Source organism: Podarcis muralis, chromosome 7, assembly GCF_964188315.1.
Source record: "Podarcis muralis chromosome 7, rPodMur119.hap1.1, whole genome shotgun sequence".
NCBI lineage: Eukaryota > Metazoa > Chordata > Lepidosauria > Squamata > Lacertidae > Podarcis > Podarcis muralis.
In genome coordinates, this window is record NC_135661.1 from 66,528,396 (window position 1) to 66,545,757 (window position 17,362).

The 17,362-nt window shown below is 46.5% G+C and overlaps 1 protein-coding gene across 1 annotated transcript; it reads right to left on the minus strand.

Moving 5' to 3' along the window:
• Nucleotides 1–5,802: 5,802 nt before the first annotated feature.
• On the minus strand, nt 5,803–16,792 carry TMEM222 (transmembrane protein 222). The gene is given in 7 exon segments (XM_028738713.2): nt 5,803–9,151; nt 10,063–10,193; nt 10,579–10,675; nt 11,838–11,869; nt 12,807–12,891; nt 16,501–16,685; nt 16,688–16,792. Coding segments are annotated over 7 exon segments (708 nt in total). The 5' UTR covers nt 16,778–16,792; the 3' UTR covers nt 5,803–9,063.
• Nucleotides 16,793–17,362: the final 570 nt, after the last annotated feature.

The window sequence follows — 17,362 nt, forward strand, 5'->3', positions numbered from 1 at the left end:
CGAGCAGGTAGCGACAAACTCAGTCATGCAGCTGATCCCCATGGCCTGCCCTTGGGCGGTACTGAGCACACTGGGCTTTCAAAGCACTTTGTGCAGCTCCTTCCAAATGCATGGCAGCCAACTGGTTGCCGGGCACTTGGGAAGATCTGTGCAAGGGGCTTTGAGAGGCAAGACAGGACAACCCACCCATCATCGGATGTCATAATGATACCAGGTGATTGACAGGTGAGCTGTCACACCCATCTGTCAAGTTGTCCCACGGATATGGGGGCAGATAAGGCTCTAGTCTTCCAGACCAAAAAGGTTCTCCCATCTCTGACATAATAGATACAACACTGTAGCTAAATCATCTCTATCTAACGCAGGATTTCCCAAACTGGGGTCTCTGGCTGTTTTCGGAATACAATTCCCATCATTCCTTACCACTGATCCTGCTATCTAGGGATGATGGGAGCTGTAGTCCAAAAACAGCTAGAGACCCAAGTTTGAGAAACACTGATCTAACATGAGGAATAAATCAGCAATACATTTCTTTCTTTGGTTCTTCAATAACACTACAACTGTGGGCTAAACTGATGACCTGTGCATCGCAGATATATACAGTGGTGCCCCGCAAGACGAACGCCTCGCAAGACGGAAAACCCGCTAGATGAAAGGGTTTTCCGTCGCAGAGGCGCTTCGCAAAACGAATTTCCCTATGGGGTTGCTTCGCAAGACGAAAAAATCTTGCGCGTCCCCACGGTTTTTTTCCGCTTTTCCCCCCTTTTCCTAAGGCGCTAAGCCGCTTATCAGCTGTTCCGCTGATAACCCGCTTAACAGCTGATCGCGAAAAGCCGCTAGACCGCTGTAGCGCTAATCCGCTAAGCTGTCAATGGGCTTGCTTCGCAAGACGAAAAACCGCTAGACGAAGAGAATCGCGGAACGGATTCTTTTCGTCTTGCGAGGCACCACTGTAGGCTTGGATCTTAAATCAAATAAATTTAAGATAAATGCATTTTTTAAAATGTTCTTGTCTCTTCCTTCCCGCTGCCCCATAAGACCCCCAAAGAGCCTCTCTGCAGCATTTGGGGTTAGGAGGGCTGCTTATGCATTGCCCCCAAAAGGGACTTGTTTGCAATAAGTTTCTGTGTGCTAATTTCTATGCATACATGCAATTTTAGAAATCCTTTACTATAATTTAAATTGCAATTCCCTTACCATGGTGGGAAGGACTGTGATCAGGTGACCTGTATGACATGCTGTCTAGGTGGTGCAAACTGAATGGGCAACTTCAAGGCGCGTCTCCTTTCTTAGCATTCTTAACCGGCGTTGGACCTGACAGCCTACCAAACAGAGGCTGGGTCTCCAAAAAGTAGGACACCAGGGGGCGCCCTGAATGTAGAATGGGGTTTGGGTCAGGGAAACTTTATTGGGGGAGGAAAGGAAGGAGAATTCTCCTCCCATCAACTTATTTTACTTGTTTACTCCTGATCTCTCCAGGTCTTGTGCTGGCATCAGCTGAAATCTGAGCGCCAAAAAGCTTTTGGCAAGAAACGGAGCTTGAGAACATGAAGGGAAGATTCCAGAGAATGTCACCTTGGTGAGATGAAGATGAGAGGGGAAGTACAAAAATGGATAATCAGGTTCGTGGCTGTGTACTCCCTCCCCCCACCCAAGAAAAAGAAATATCAAAAAATTCTGGAAACTGTATTTTGTTAGGTTTGCTGGGAATTGTAGCTCTGTGAAAGGTAACTACAGTTCCCAGAATACTTGGGGTGGGGGTGCTTCTTTAAATGTGTAAAGGTAAAGGACCCCTGGACGGTTAAGCCTAGTCAAAGGCAACTATGGGGTTGTGGCGCTTATCTCGTTTTCAGGCCAAGGGAGCCGGCGTTTGTCCACAGAGAGTTTTCCGGGTCATGTGGCCAGCAGGACTAAACCGCTACTGGCGCACAGAGGACCATGACGAGTGCCAGAGCGCACAGAAACGCTGTTTACCTTCCCACTGCTGTGGTACCTATTTATCCACTTGCACTGGCATGTTTTCGAACTGCTAGGCTGGCAGGAGCTGGGGCAGAGCAATGGGAGCTCACCCCGTTGTGCGGATTCGAACCACCGACCTTCTGATTGGCAAGCCCAAGAGGCTCAGCATGTATGCAGCCCATGTCCTGTTAAGGGGGGAGAAATTGTGATTGATTTATTAGAAACCTTGAGGTTTAATCTACTTCATGTGCCTTCAAAACTGAAAAAAATAACTGAGCATCTTGTGTGCAGAATTCAGCTAACTGCAGTGGTTATTAGGGGAATAGCCACAGTTCAGTGGTGAAGCATCTGTTGGGCATGCACAATGTCCCAGGTTCAATCCCCAGCATCTCCGTCTGAAACCTTGGAGAGATGCTGCCAGTCAGTGCAGGCAGTACTGAGCTAGATGGGCCACTGTTCCAACTTAATATAAGGCAACATCTTACGTCCCTGTTACCATGTCCCAGTTTTTAACCCTTATTTATAAAATCACTGATAATGCCACTCACTAGCCCTTAAACAGACACCAAAGCCCCTCACAAGAAAACAATTAAAATGCAATAAAAGCAAATCAAACACAGTAAGTTAAACCAAGTGCAGAATAAGAGAGTCAAAAATGTAGGCAACAGCAGAGAGGAAAACTTCAAAACAAAAGCTAAAGAAGATTTAAGAACATTTTAACATATTCTAAATATTATGCAAGGAGGGAGCTGACTAGATCTCTAGGGATGGGGATGGAGTTCTACGCAACCGTGCTCCAAAGAAATGAGAACAAATGGGTGTCCTGCAACTAAATTTTGCTCAAAGCAGACCTATTGAAAGCTATAATTCTTGAGTTTCTTGGGAGGATAAACTGGTGGTTAAAGCACTCTGGGAATCGTGGCCCTCTGAGAGGAATGCAGTTGTGCCTTGGTTTTCAAATGCCTTGGTACTTGTACATTTTAGCTCCCGAACGCCGCAAACCCAGAAGCAAGTGTTGGCGAACATTTTTCAGAAGCCAAACATCCAACATGGCTTCCACTTGAGTGCAGGAAGGTCCTGCAGCCAATCGGAAGCCGCGCCTTGGTTTTTGAACGGACAGACTTCCAGAATGGATTAAGTTCGAGAACCAAGGTACGACTGTTTGGGTCTTCTTAACAACTCTCAGCATGCTTAACAAGATGCAGCTCCCAGGATTCTTTGTGGGAAGCCAGGATTACTTAAAGTGGCATGATATTACTTTAAAAATGTATTGCGCAGATGAGGCCTGCTTTTAAAACCATTGCTTTTCTCTATGCTTTAATAAACGTTCATGATGTCTATTTGCCTTTCAACTTGATTTCCAGAGCGTTTTCTTTCGGATATTTTACATTGTTTTATGCAGACTGCTTAAGCACGTGGTTTTGTTTTTTGATCAAGTGGCTATTAATTCTTGTTTTAAAAATTGAATAAATGAAAAGAAATGACACATGAGGAGGCTGAGCTTGTGTCATGATCTGAACTCAAGCCTCCTTGCTCCCATGACTTGTCCAATTTGCATCAAAAGCATGCAGTCGTGATCTAATAACCCAAATGTCAGCCGGGACACAGACTTTGTAATCAATCAAGGCTGTGACAGTGGAGGTGGAAACAACAGCAAAGTGTGTGAACCGCTGGTCCACGGAGGCAGCGGTTTAGAGGAACTTTAATAAAGGGAAGCTGCAGGGTTTCAGGGATGAAGCCAGCCAACTAAAAGCAACCTGCTTTTAATTAGGGGCAATGTCAGTGCTTAGCTTAGCCATCCTGCCAGTGTGAGGTCTCCATGGACAGGGGGGGCCTTGACATCTAAACCAATAAATGCAAGTAGAGAGCGAGCAACTGAAGATCAAGGCAGCTTTGCAGGTTTCCCAGAAAAGCTGCTAGCAAGGATGGACAGTTCTTGTCAATTTCAGGCTCTCATCCCCCCCCCCCCCCGTGTTAATTTCAGTTCTCCACGTCTGCATCCTTTTGCCAATTAATACTTTTTTCTTGTCTATGGAAAACGCACCAGCACTTTTAGCACACGTTTTTCCACAGCAAACATTTTTCAGTGCAATTCCGACTGTATTTTGTATATATATTTTTTGCAAGCAACTCTCCCCTGATACAATGTTTGTAAGCTATTTTAACTCACGTGTGCTTTTTAGATTGAAACTTTCCCCCAATATATGTATATTTTTGGTGGGTTGAACTACATTGCCAAATTTAAGTAAGTGCAAATGCGGAGAGGTAAATTTTGTTTCAGAAGGCGCAACGTACGTAGCTTCATACTAAAATGAGAAGTGAACAGAATTTCTGCCTCCACCCAGCCACACATGAAGGACCCCTCACCTTTCCTTTCCACACACACGTCTTCTGCACAGTAGGAAGCAACGGCAAGATGGGAAATTCCTGAGGGCACTTCTAGACTGTTCCTAATTTGCAGGTGGAATTCCAGCATGTGCTGGCAAGTTCTGGCTGTGCAACTAAAGTGACTGGCATTCTTGTGCAATTAATCTGTTCCCCCACCCCTGACTTAGAAAAGTTACAGGAAAACGCACTGGAACGTGTGGGGTAACAATTGCTTGGGCTGGCGTAAACCTTGGCGAAATCCTCCAATGTTGCAGGTTCCACTTGATTCATGCATACAAAACAAGCCCCTGACAGGGTCAAGGGGTACCTTGCCCATATTTCCTGAAAGCACATTCCAAAGGAAACTGTAAGCCCATTGAAAATGGGGTCATCCCCTCTCAACCCCCCCCCCCGCCCCATCAATGGGCTTCTGTTCACACTCCCCACAGTGAGATAATCCCCCCCCCCCCGCCCCATGTGCTGCATTTCGTGTCTTTAAGTTGCTGTACCTGAGTTGCTTCCCCACACTGCAAGCTCCCCTACCAAACTCCTATTCTATGAAGCTGTCATCTGAGCATGTGCAATGGCTGACTCGGGTCTAAAATGCCTCAGCCTAACAGCAGGTTCTGTATTTGAATCCGATGGAAGCTGGTTTGAGCACCAAACGGGAGCATTTCTCAAGAAACTACAGGGTACATACGGTTTGTGGCTAATGTCATGTGTACATGGCTTTGAACAGCAGTGCACCAGCACCAGAGTAAGCAGTAATACGTGCACAATCCTTAACTAAAACACATCTGTCCACCCAGGCTTTGGAGATGTGAGAGTATATTTTTAGGACCCACCTTGGTTTCATAATTTTTAGTTGTTTTCAACTAAGACCCTGGGATGAAGGTAATAGTAATATAGTAATATGTGATAATAGTACAGTGGTACATCAGGTTACAGACTCTGCTAATCTAGAAATAGTACCTTGGGTTAAGAACTTTGCTTCAGGATGAGAATAGAAATTGTGCGGCAGCAGTGGGAGGCCGCATTAGCTAAAGTGGTACCTCAGATTAAGAACGGACCTCCAAAACGAATTAAGTTCTTAACCCGAGGTACCACTGTAATGTTGTAGAATACACCTGCAAAAGAACACCATTTTTGGAGGGACTGTTAAGTGGATGTGCTTGGTTTGGATATCCACTAGGAATGCCCTTGTAAACTATTCTGCTTTCTAAAACAGAAGAGATAAAAACAGGATGGTAACCTTACCTTCCCTTCAAAAATGTTAGAGAAATATAGAATTTAAATATGCTCATCATGAGAATCTACCTTATGGGGGGGGAGAGTAAACGTTAATTTCTCTACAGTGAGTTTGATCATAGCCATGCAGCCGCTGAGCGCTCATCAATTCTGAACACAAGCCCTTCTCTCCTCCCCGACAGCTGGAGGGAGGGAAAGAGGCAGCCTGAACAATGAAGCCACCACTGCTTGGAGACATACACAGAAATGCATTTATTTTTCACCATCATCGGGATTATGAAATCACAGCAGCAGAGTTCAGTATATACAAAGGAATCCAGCACCCCCTGGAGAAACGACTCACAGGACAGAGGCCCATCTGGCTAATCATCAGCAAAGGGGGGAGGGGAGAGAGGGGGAACCCCAAGTGGCACATCAATGAAGCTTCCAGAGAAGAAAGGAAAATGAAGAGGCTGGAATGTAACAAAACAAAAAGCAAGAACCCTAGAAAGCCTCGACGGGGTAGGTACCAAATAAACAATGACACCTTTGAGAAGAACCTTGGCATCTAACCAAATCTCTGAAGACATCTAGCCGATGTGAATGCAGAATGCGTGCAGAGACAGTGGCATACAATGACCTCTAAACCACAGGTTTCTCACTGTCCCTGCAACCAGCAAATTTCTGGAAAGAAATGGGAGGCAACAGCTGTATGCTAGCGCATATACGCACACCAAGAAACCCTCTGTGCTGCACCCTATGAGTGAGTGACACACTGGTGTCAAAAATCACTGCACGGAAGTGCTTCCCCTTAGAGGAAGGTTGTAACTCACACCCTTGCCCTAAAGAGGTGGCGTTAAGTGGGCAGCACAGCATTCAAAAATGAGTGGCAACTCAAGTGCTGAAAAGAGGAGGGCCAATTCATTCTGCGGGGTCGTTGTTTGCGTGCTATATGGGCTTGTGGTAAGGATGTCCCAATTTTATTTCTTCCACTAAACCCGCATTCCCACCCACTGCCATGGCCATGCCAACAGTTTCAGGTTTTTCCAGCAGTACGGTAAACAAAGGCAGGGCTGAAATTCGGGACCACGGTGGAGTGAAGTGGTGGCTTTGTCATAAGGGGCAGAGTTCAGCAACCACTTAAAAACTCACCACAGAAGACCTGCAGTGTGTGTTGGGGGCAGGCATGGGAGAGGGCAGTTGCTTCCCATCAGTTATCGGTGCCCACCATCCCCATCCCTTGGCTGCAACAAGGAAATCCTTTGGAGTGGGATTCAAGACCCAGATTCATAACTTCTCTGTGCCTTTAGTAGGTTAGCACATTTGACTTCTGGGGTGCGTCGGAGAAGTTCCACTGTCTTCCCAATTGGTCACCTCTCTTCACCGCTAAGCAGGCTGTTCAAGAATGTAGAAATATTATGAGAATGCTAGGAGGGGGGAAAGGGAGCGAGAGAGGGAAGGAGGGAAAGGAGTGATGGGAGTTTCTGGCATCTTTGCTCCTCCTGCATCTATTGCCAACTTTAACATGTGGCAAAGCTTGTATAGTTGCATCATGTCAGCAAAGCACTTTTTAATTGACTCAAAAGACCAGTTGAGGCTACTGCTACTGTAGAAAGGAAGTTGGCTGTGAGCGCCGGGTCTGTGAGTTGCTTGGGTTTCCTGGAGCTCTTTTTTTTTGGCAAATCACTGCAAGATTCCCCCCACTCCAACACACACACACACACACACACACACACACACACACACACACGAGAGCAGGGAGGAGGGATCTATTCAGTGGATCTGGTTTATTATTTCCCTCAGAACTAGAATCCCCGCTGGGTGTGGGAGTGTAAGCGAAGGGGCAGAGGGGCAGCGGGATAGGCCACCACATGCATTCCCTTTGATCTAAGACCTTTGATCTCCAATCAGCCTAGAGCTTATTGATCGGCTTTCTACAGCTGCCGTTGTTCATGGTTGAAATGGCAAGAGTCCGACACCCAAGAGGACCTGCTCGGACGCAGGTGTTTCAAGGGGAAGACAATGCGCTGCTCCTTTGCACAGTGCAAAGTACTTGGCATCCAGGGAGTGTGCGAAAGACTGGAAAGGGTGGAGATTAGCATGGGGAGGGGAGGGTGGGAGGGGGTGGCATGCAGCAGAGCAGTGTAGCACTTTCCGTCCCCTTCAGTTAAAAAAAGGAGGAGGAAGACTGCGCTTTTCATTGCTACATGGGCCAAGGCCAAAATTAAGTGGGCGGCACACAATTTTCTAGTGCAGCCTTCGCCAACCTGGTGCCCTCCAGATATTTTGACTACAACTCCCATCAGCCCCAGGCAGTATGTGCTAGCTGTGACTGATGGGAGCTGCAGTGCAAAACCTAACATGGTCACCAGGTTGCTGAAGACTGCCCTGTTTTCAGGTTACCTGGAAAGCAGTACGAGAGAACTTGGCTCTTGAATGAATGGTTCTCTTCCCTTCAGAACAGACTTCATACTGGTAAGACTTCCAGCTTCACTGGGTTAGATCAGGCATCTCCCTGGGGCGAGTTTTGCTTCTGGAGTCTTTCAAGGCACAGTGTTGTGCAGAACTACGTTATAAGCCATAGAGTTTAACCATCAGGTGGGTAGAACACTCTGTTTCTATCACACACATGTGTGCAAAAAATCTTTGGGAACTGGTTTTATGAAGCAGACCAAGATGTCTTAATAGAACTCTCAACAAGAACAGCTCAAGGTCACCCTTGGAAACGACTGCACCAAATATCACTTAGGTTGGTGGGACCTTGGGGGGGGGGGTAGAGAAATCAGCTGCTTTCAGAACAATGGCATTTCCGAGGAGCACCAAATTAAAAGCAAACAAAAAAAAATGCACTTCTTGTGCAAAGGAGAAGAGGACATAACCTCCACGCTATGGTAAAAAGTCCTATCTGCAGAAGCAAAGGCTGAAGGCAACCCCAGCTCTCCTGAGCAACGAGGCTGTCATTTCAGGCTGCCAATCGCTGCGGTACCCTGCCACAGGAACACTGTTACGACCAAGAATGCCACAAACCCCCTTTACCAGCGCAAGCAGATTTAAAAACCCCTCCAACTCCAACCCACAGCATCCACTGCTATCATTCCTCATAAAGTGCCATCGAGAAGCTTTCTGCGAGAGATTGGGGAAGCTTACAACCAGCCCCGGCGGCTACTGCGATGTGCCCAAAGTCCTCGCCACACCACCTACAAATCCAAGTCCAGGTCGTGCATCCCTAGGCAGGAACTTTGAACCAGAAGAGACCTTTGGCGAGAAGCAAGATGCGGTGGTTCCCCCCTTTCCCTTGATGTTTGAAGGGAAGAATTATGAGGAAGAAAAGGGGGGTGGGGAGGGAAGAAAAGAAAGTCCACCAGGATAAAGGAAGAGTTGTTATTACGCAGCACTTCTTTTCTGCGGGTTTCTGGGCCACGCAGCTTACTTCCGCAGCCTTCCTGGGCTCAGAGAGCCAGAGTTTTCAAGACTTGACTTCAAAAGAGGGGAGAACGCCGGCGTTGTCCATCATCGCAAGTGAAGAGTCAGGCTGACTATCAGGATAATCCCCAAAAAGAGGATGAAAGGAAGCCAGGTCTTCACAAAGCCCCCTATGCTGTAAGGGAGAGAAAGAGAGATTTAGAGAACAAGAGAGGGAGCAGGGCGAGTAAGAGGCAGGTGGGACCATGAAGGAGATGGGGCAGAAACTGGAGAGGGGTGTTGGGAAACTGGAAGCACAGGAGGGAAAACAAGCTGTGCCAGTCATCTCGGCTTTACTTAAGCCTGTTAAGGAAGGTTGTGCCATACATTCAAAGCACTCAGCTTTCCCCAAAGAATCTTGGGAGCCTGTCCAGGGTTTGGCTCTGTGAACAGTAATCTACAGTTCCCAGGATTAGGGTGGGAGGGTAGGCTATTTCCAACCTGTGTACAAGGTGGTGAAAGTGTTTGTGTGCAATTTAAGCTCAGCCCTACTTAAATCTTCATAAATACCAGGTAACTCAGGGGTTTTTTCCAGCACAGGAAAGCTCAGTTTCCAAGCTGTACTTTAGAAAAGAATAGCTGGAGAAAATACATTAACTGGCTACAGGTAGGTAGCCGTATTGGTCTGCCATAGTCGAAACAAAATAATAATATTTTTTTCCCCTTCCAGTAGCACCTGAGAGACCAACTAAGTTTGTTATTGGTGTGAGCTTTGGTGTGCATGCACACTTGGCTGTGCTTTCTCAACTGCGCAAGTGAAGTTCCCAGGAGGTTTTGCCCACAGCCACCAACTTCCTGTCCATAATGTTGGCCACTCATCACAAGGGCTTGTTGTTGACCCCGGGACCAAACCTGCCGTCCAGAAGGGCTTGATGTTGCAAGCACTATCAGACTCTATGAGCCGAATAGTTTTCAAATCCCAATAAACATAACCAGTCACCAGACTGCTACGTACTGCAGAAGCTTGGTGGAGATGAAGGCCCTTGATCAAAGTCTGCACCTCTGCACGCCACAATATTCACAGCAACAGCCAAGCTTTCTACTCACCTTACGTACTTTCCGTATAGAAGGGAGAGGAAGCAAAGTTTGACCATATTCCAGGAAGTGCTGTTGTCATATCGCATGAGGTTTAAGGCCAGGGCTACGTGAGAGTGGCAGTTGTCACAGCAGAGGTTGTGCTGAAATGGTAAAAAGCACACTGCTGACGATACTTTTATTATTAAATACATATTCATTACCCACCCTTCAGCCTAAGGTCCCAGGGCAGGCTACAGCATTAAGTACAGTATTAGAAACAATCTAAAACAACTAGCTGGGGCTTATGGGAGTTGGAGTGTGACAACATCTGAGAAGACCACAGGTTGCCGGTCTGCGATGCAGGGTTTTCACAGTTAGAAGGGCTCATCTAAAACAACTCCTTGTTTCTCTTCAGTAGCTGGCAAGCAAGCTTGTGTTTCCAAAAGGTTTCTTGATCAGTAGCAAGAGCCTTACTCTGCCCTCCCATCCCCAAACCAATTCTGGGTGCATGTGACCCTGCCGATTTGAGTACTGAAGTCACCTCACCATACGGTGCTTGTACTCCTCAGAGGCGTCGTGCACCGCAGTATCCCAAGCATTAGGGCCACAGGAATACACTTTGCTGGGATCCAGCTTCCAGTATCTGGGAAAAGGGGGTGGGGATAGAGAGAGAAGAGAACGAAGGATGCCAGTTCACATGTTTGTTTTCAACAACCTGCTCCCTCCCCACACACAACATTCTCCTTTCTAATAAATTCTGTTGCTAGTAGGATTTTCAAATGACATCTCTGCAAATTTAGATCCAGAAACTCTGAAAGCAAGGCTGTGTATATGTGTGCTTGTGCTGTGTGTGCATTCATCAGCCATTACTTGTGCTTAGGTAATGGAAGTGCAGAAATTATAACTGGATGCAGCATTTATCATCCTGAGAATGCTCTGTCACAAGAGACTAGGGCCCTGCGGGACCTGACATCTTTCCGCAGGGCCTGCAAGACAGAGTTGTTCCACCAGGCCTTTGGTCAGGGCGCAGCCTGACTCCCTCCTCTGGCAACCTGCACAGTATTTTGGTTGCCATCAATTTGATTTTAATTAATTTTTATAATGAAATATTTTAGAATGTGTGATTATTCAACTATTTGGTTATTTGATTGTTGTTAGCCGCCCTGAGCCCAGCTTCGGCTGGGGAGGGCGGGATATAAATAAAATTTATTATTATTATTATTATTGAGAAACCCTTTCCCTACTTAAACTTGTTTCCAGCCCTTACTGCTGCGCACACACAATATAGAAAGTGCATGGGTGGAATTTCAGAAGCTGTAAATAAGATGGTTCCCAAAGAGGATTCCCAGTGTATTGGGGATCTGCATCTTCTAGACCTTCCTGCTCCTTATGCTTGGATCTGGGCAAAAAAGGGGGGCGGGGTGTAGCTTTGAAGAGGTCTGATAGTTGTCTTCCCCATAAGGATTACAGACTTGGAATCTCCTAAAAGGATTCTGTTCATTCAGAAGTTTCAGCAGCTTTTTGTCTTAGTCTGTGGGCACCAATAAATGACATTCCATCCATTCTCAAACCAGCAGAAATATTATTATTACACTGGAACCTCAGACGGCTGCAGGTTTTCTGTTTAAGGAGAGATTTCATGTTATGCTCCTCACTGAGAAGCACAGGTCCCAGTTCTCTCCTGCAATCTGAATTTTTAGTCTGCCTTAATAGCTAAAATACGGCATGCATTGCTCAGCTTTTCTGTGGATACAGTTTCTTTGCAAGTAAATGCATCAGGAGGGCGGAGAGAAAACAGCACTTACTTTACAGGCCTCCCAAAAGCCATGTTGTCTTCCTAGAGAGAGTAGGAGGGAAAATAATAAGCACACTTCATTTCCTGAGTAGCATAGAATAAAGAAATTCATATTACTAAATACATAATCTTGGGTTCTGAGGAATTACAACAGGGGCTGTTAACGCCCACAGAAACCTTCCCTACAAGGGCCCCTCCCCTTGTTGAAGATTGACTTGAAAAACACACACCATTCTGTTCTAGTCAATAGAATAGATGTTTGGATGTGCTTGGTGCCAAAAGACTTACTCCAGTTTGAAATATTGCTGACACATAAGTCAGACAAATTAGCTACTCTCTCCCACCACCAGCCCCCCTTCATGTTTTCTTTTCCTAAATTTGCTGGGACACTTGGAACAGGATTGTCTTCTTCAATGCTTATTATCTCTCGAGAGATAGAGAGAGGCCAAGAGGTTTGTGCATCTGTCTGCTTCAGAACATTCTGAAACTAGTAACCAAACATGAATTTTCAGAGCTCTTTGGAGCTAGTACTGGAAGGAAAAGGAAACTAACCCTGGAAATCTATACACACATAGCTGAGAATACATCCCACTGAACTCAAGAGAACTTGCTTTTGAGTAGAGAAGTATATGATTGCACTGTTATAGCCTCCAGGTTTCGTGTACAAGAGGAAGGAGCAACTGGTGGTGGAGAGCCCAGTCTTATTCTTTACATGACCACCTGGATGAATCTCAACTCAGTCTTGTTATTTAATCACTTGCCTGGTTATCATAGGCAACTAGTAATCCCCTCCCCACGTGCCCTCAGAATCAGCTCTGGAGGGTCCTCCAACCCCCTGGAGCAGATTTTGAGGGTGCGCAGGGGTGCGGCTGCTGAGAAGAGGAGGAAAAAGCAAGAGTACTGCTGCGATAGTGGAACAGCAGCACTGGCCACGACTCAGTGGTTGCCAACAAAGCCACAGGAACAAGCTTCTACTTACCGAGACATAGTATGGCCCTGCAAAGTCCCGGATGACTCCAGCTGAGGTACAAATGCCCATGTGACCAATAATGGGGAACAGCCATCTACCAAAAGAAGAAAAGAAAGTATCAGGGGGCCTAGTTTTTTGTCCTTGAAGGTAAGTTGCTAAAAAGATGCTGCAGTGGCTGCCCAAGGCCGTGGCCTGACAGGACTGAACAGGGTGAGAGACAGCGACAATTCTGACAGTCCATCAAAGCCAACAGGACCTAACCTGGGCACAAATCAGATGGGCTATTTGGTCTTTTTCCTGTTTCAAAGTTCCCTGTGCTCTGAATGGTTGTAGACTATATGTATTCCTCCTGAACAGGCTACACGCAGGCTTCTAAACAACTACTTTCCATGCCACAAGTAGATAAGTAGGAATCATCTCCAGGTGATCTGGTGGAAGAAAGCCCTTGTAACCTAGGGGCAGTTGCAGACAATTCATTTATTGAACATTCACCCTGATTTGTTTTGGGGAGGTTAGACAATGTTGTGCCAAAGCAAGTGTCACCACACACTTTCCAGTGTGTTTCTCCATTAAGTTTGATCTTTTGGGGAGGTGGGTTTGTCCTGCAATGCCTCCCAGTCAATTGATCTGCCAGTATGTGATTGAATCTCACTTGCAAATAGCAAGTCTGGAAGCATCCAAGAAGAAGAAAGCTGGAGCTTTATTCCCACCAGTCTTTGGGAGACATGGATTCATTTCACAGGAGCAGCCTAATGGTGTGACCTAATATGGTGGTATGCAATTGAATCCAACCCAAAGTACAGCAACAGTTGGGCAGATTCCATGGTCTTTAAAGCCATCAAGCATATTTGCCAGAAGATAACTAAGGCTGCAGGGACGCAGGTGGCACTGTGAGTTAAACCAAAGAGCCTAGGGTTTGCCAATCAGAAGGTCAGTGGTTCGAATCCCCGCGACGGGGTGAGCTCCCGCTGCTCGGTCCCTGCTCCTGCCAACCTAGCAGTTCAAAAGCACATCAAAGTGCAAGTAGATAAATAGGTACCGCTCCAGCAGGAAGGTAAACAGCGTTTCCGTGCGCTGCTCTGCTTCACCAGAAGCGGCTTAGTCATGCTGACCACATGACCCAGAAGCTGTACGCCGGCTCCCTCAGCCAATAAAGCGAGATGAGCACCACAACCCCAGAGTCGGTCACGACTGGACCTAATGGTCAGGGGTCCCTTTACCTTTTAACTAAGGCTGCAACTCTAATCCCACTTACTTGGAAGTAAGGCTGGCCCACTGAATTAAATGGGACTTACTTCTGAGTAGATATGGTTAGGACTGCATCATACGCCAGATGCCAATCTACAGAATGCTGTCAGTACCAGCTGAAGAAGTTGACACCCTCTGCAGCAGACACACAAGTTTTATGGCCAGGGAGCCCCAGAGGTTTGCCCTAGAAGATTGCATAAAACCAAGGAAGAGGTGAACAGGAATAGGGAACCTGTGGCTATCCAGATGTTACTGAACTACAACTCCCATCATCCCTGACCACTGACCATGTTTGTTGGGAGTTGTAGTTCAGCAGCATCTGGAGGACCATAGGTTCCCCACACCTGGTCAGAAAGTTTAGGATCTTTTTTCTGACCTGTAAGAGTCAAGCAACATTTTCTTCTTTTGTCCTTCAGGCTTTCAAAATAATTTCTGAGTAATGTGTTTTAAACTGTTTTTGTTTTGTTTTGTTAGTTTAATGTGTTAGTGTTATGTAGTGTTTTTGTATTGTATTGTATTGTTCTTTTTTCTTTTCTTTTCTTTTTTGTTTGTAGTGTTTAAATTGTTGGAAAAGTAATAAATATTTATAATAATAATAATAATAATAATAATAATAATAATAATAATAATAATTTCTGAGTTATGTAAATACCTGCAATACTGGACAAATATAATTTCTGTATTCCTAAACCATGTTTGTGTTTTTAAACCCCAGGGTGCATTAGGTCTAGGCACCAAAGCCTGCCACATTAAGGCCCAAAGAGACACAACATGGGAGATCATAGAGCTGGGAGAAACCTCAAAGGTTATTGAGACCAGCTTCCATCTTAATGCAATAAATACACTCTTAGTTACCTGTGATAAGATCCCAAAGCTTTTCTTTAAATGCTATTCAAAGCGGCTGTGTGGAGCACTGATTTTAATTAGCGTACTGGCTCCAAGGGCAGGTGTTTAACTCTTTCCCCATAGGCACTTTCCCAATCTAAACCGACATCAACGCCCTGCTCCTATTTGCTCCGCAGAAGGGGGAAAAACAGATAATCCTAGATTTCCCCATACGAGAGTAGCAGCAATTTTGTGGGTGTGAACATCTGACATTTAGGTCAGGAAAATGAGACCAGCGGAGAAAAAATGTTGAATATCTTTTTCTCCAGCACTACAAGTTGGGGTTCACAATGGCTTCTTTAAAGCCTCCATTCAAAGATCTGACTACAGAACTCCTACATCAGGGGTGGAGAACCTTTCTCAGTCCAAGGTCCACACTCTCTGGCAGGCAGCTTTCTACACACTAGGTGAGGCTGGGGCCAGAGGCAACAAAATGGGTGGAGCAACAAATGTGACTCTTATCTTTCTACATTCAAGCTACGCAAAAGTCAGAGGTGTCTTTGCTGTGATTAACAAGAAGGGTTTTTAAAATTTCTGTTGCAAAATGTTTCAGCCTCATCAGCTATTCTGATAAAGATGAAATTATGCTGTTTTTAAGGTGGCAGTTATAGAGCTTTGAGGATGGAATGCTCAGATGGGTTAAGGAATATTCAATATTTTAGTGATTAGCTGAATCCTAAAAATCCAGACCTATCTATCTCTGTACACACATTTATTTTATGTCTTTCTGTTCTGAACCTACTGTTCATCTGAAGTGCACTAAGGTGAACCCCCCCATGTACTATTTTTTGTAAGCAGGAAAGGGAAAAAAAGATTCTGCCCACAACGGAGAAACAAAATTACTAGAACAAACCCGGGGGCTGGAAAACGGACCCAAGCAACAGTACCAGCTGTGTAGACAAAAAAATAATAATCACACCACATTCTAAACTTTTTGTTTTGTTTTAAATTACTTCACAGGGGGAAACATTTCAAAAATGAACAGATCCCAATGCCCTACTTAACTACTTGATACAGCACAATTTTCTAATAAGCACAGTCTTATATATGACCCAACAACCTGACATACTTCTGAAGTTTGATTTTGCCCCTAAAGAAAAGTGTTTAGGAAAATGCAGAGAGGGACATCTTTAGTCTCTGCTGCTGCTGCTGTTTCTCCCCTCTTCTCCCCCACCATCTCGTCCCCGTTAAAACTGGAGCTATTGCTTCAATAACTCCTGGTCCTATCTTTGTGTCTTTTACACATTTAAGCTTAAATCATTATTTCGACCTTCCGTTTTATTTTGTGAGCGGCCCAGAGAACTTTATTCGTTAATGTGCAATCAGTAAACAACAGTACTTCGAGCCCCGCTTCCTTCCAAAAGAACAGCCCATCTCTTACCGTCACAACAGCCCTGTGAGGTAGGCGAGACCCAAAGCAAGTGTTGCAAGACTGCCCGTGTCGCCCCCCCCACCCCACCCCCCAAAAAACCCCATTTCACCTTCCTGACAGCCCTGCGAAGTAGGCTAGGCTGAGCGGGGCAGGGGGGGGGTCTCCGGCGCGGCGTCCCGAGAAGGGGCGGAGACTCACGTGAGCACGGGAATGGGCGTCCACACCACGCAGTAAGGGAAACGGCAGCGCTCCGGATCCAGCCCTGCGCCCCCGGCGCCGCCGCCGACCCCCACGCTGACGCCGCCGTGGAACTGCTTCATCTTCCCCACCGCAACCTCCTCTTCCTCCATCACCAGGAGGGGGAGGTTCCGGGCCGGGGGACGCGGGTGACGTCACTTCCTGGATGCGGGAGCGCCGCTTCCGGGACGGCGAGGGGGGTGGGGCGAAGTCCGGCCAGCCTATCGCGTCGCAGCATCGGCGTTGTTCCTGAAGCGGCCTTCTATCGAGGGTTCTAATGAGCCCGCGTGGTGACGCCACTGAGGCCGGCCCCGTCGCTCAGCCGCACGTTCTCTCCGCCTCGCAGAGATTTGGGGGGGGGGGGGAGGGATGGGCTCCTACATCTTTTATTAAACACTGATGATTTTACTAAGTTTCAGTTTAGCTTGAGAAGTCCGTTCACGGCGTTGCAGCCAGTCAGCCGAGCCGCGGCAGTTTTCAGGCGTAGGGGGGAGGTACGTTGCCTGCCCCCCACCCCGCGTCACAGCCTGCCCGTCATCTGGGCTGGGGATTGTTGTTTAGTCGTGTCCATCCGACTCTTCGTGACCCCGTGGACCAGAGCTCGCCAGGCACTCCTGTCTTCCACTGCCTCCCTCATGCTGGTAGCTTCGAGAACACTGTCCAACCATCTCATCCTCTGTTGTCTCCTTCTCCTTGTGCCCTCCATCTTTCCCAACATCAGGGTCTTTTCCAGGGAGTCTTCTCTTCTCATGAGGTGGCCAAAGTATTGGAGCCTCAGCTTCAGGATCTGTCCTTTCCTTAAGAATGGATACGTTTGATCTTC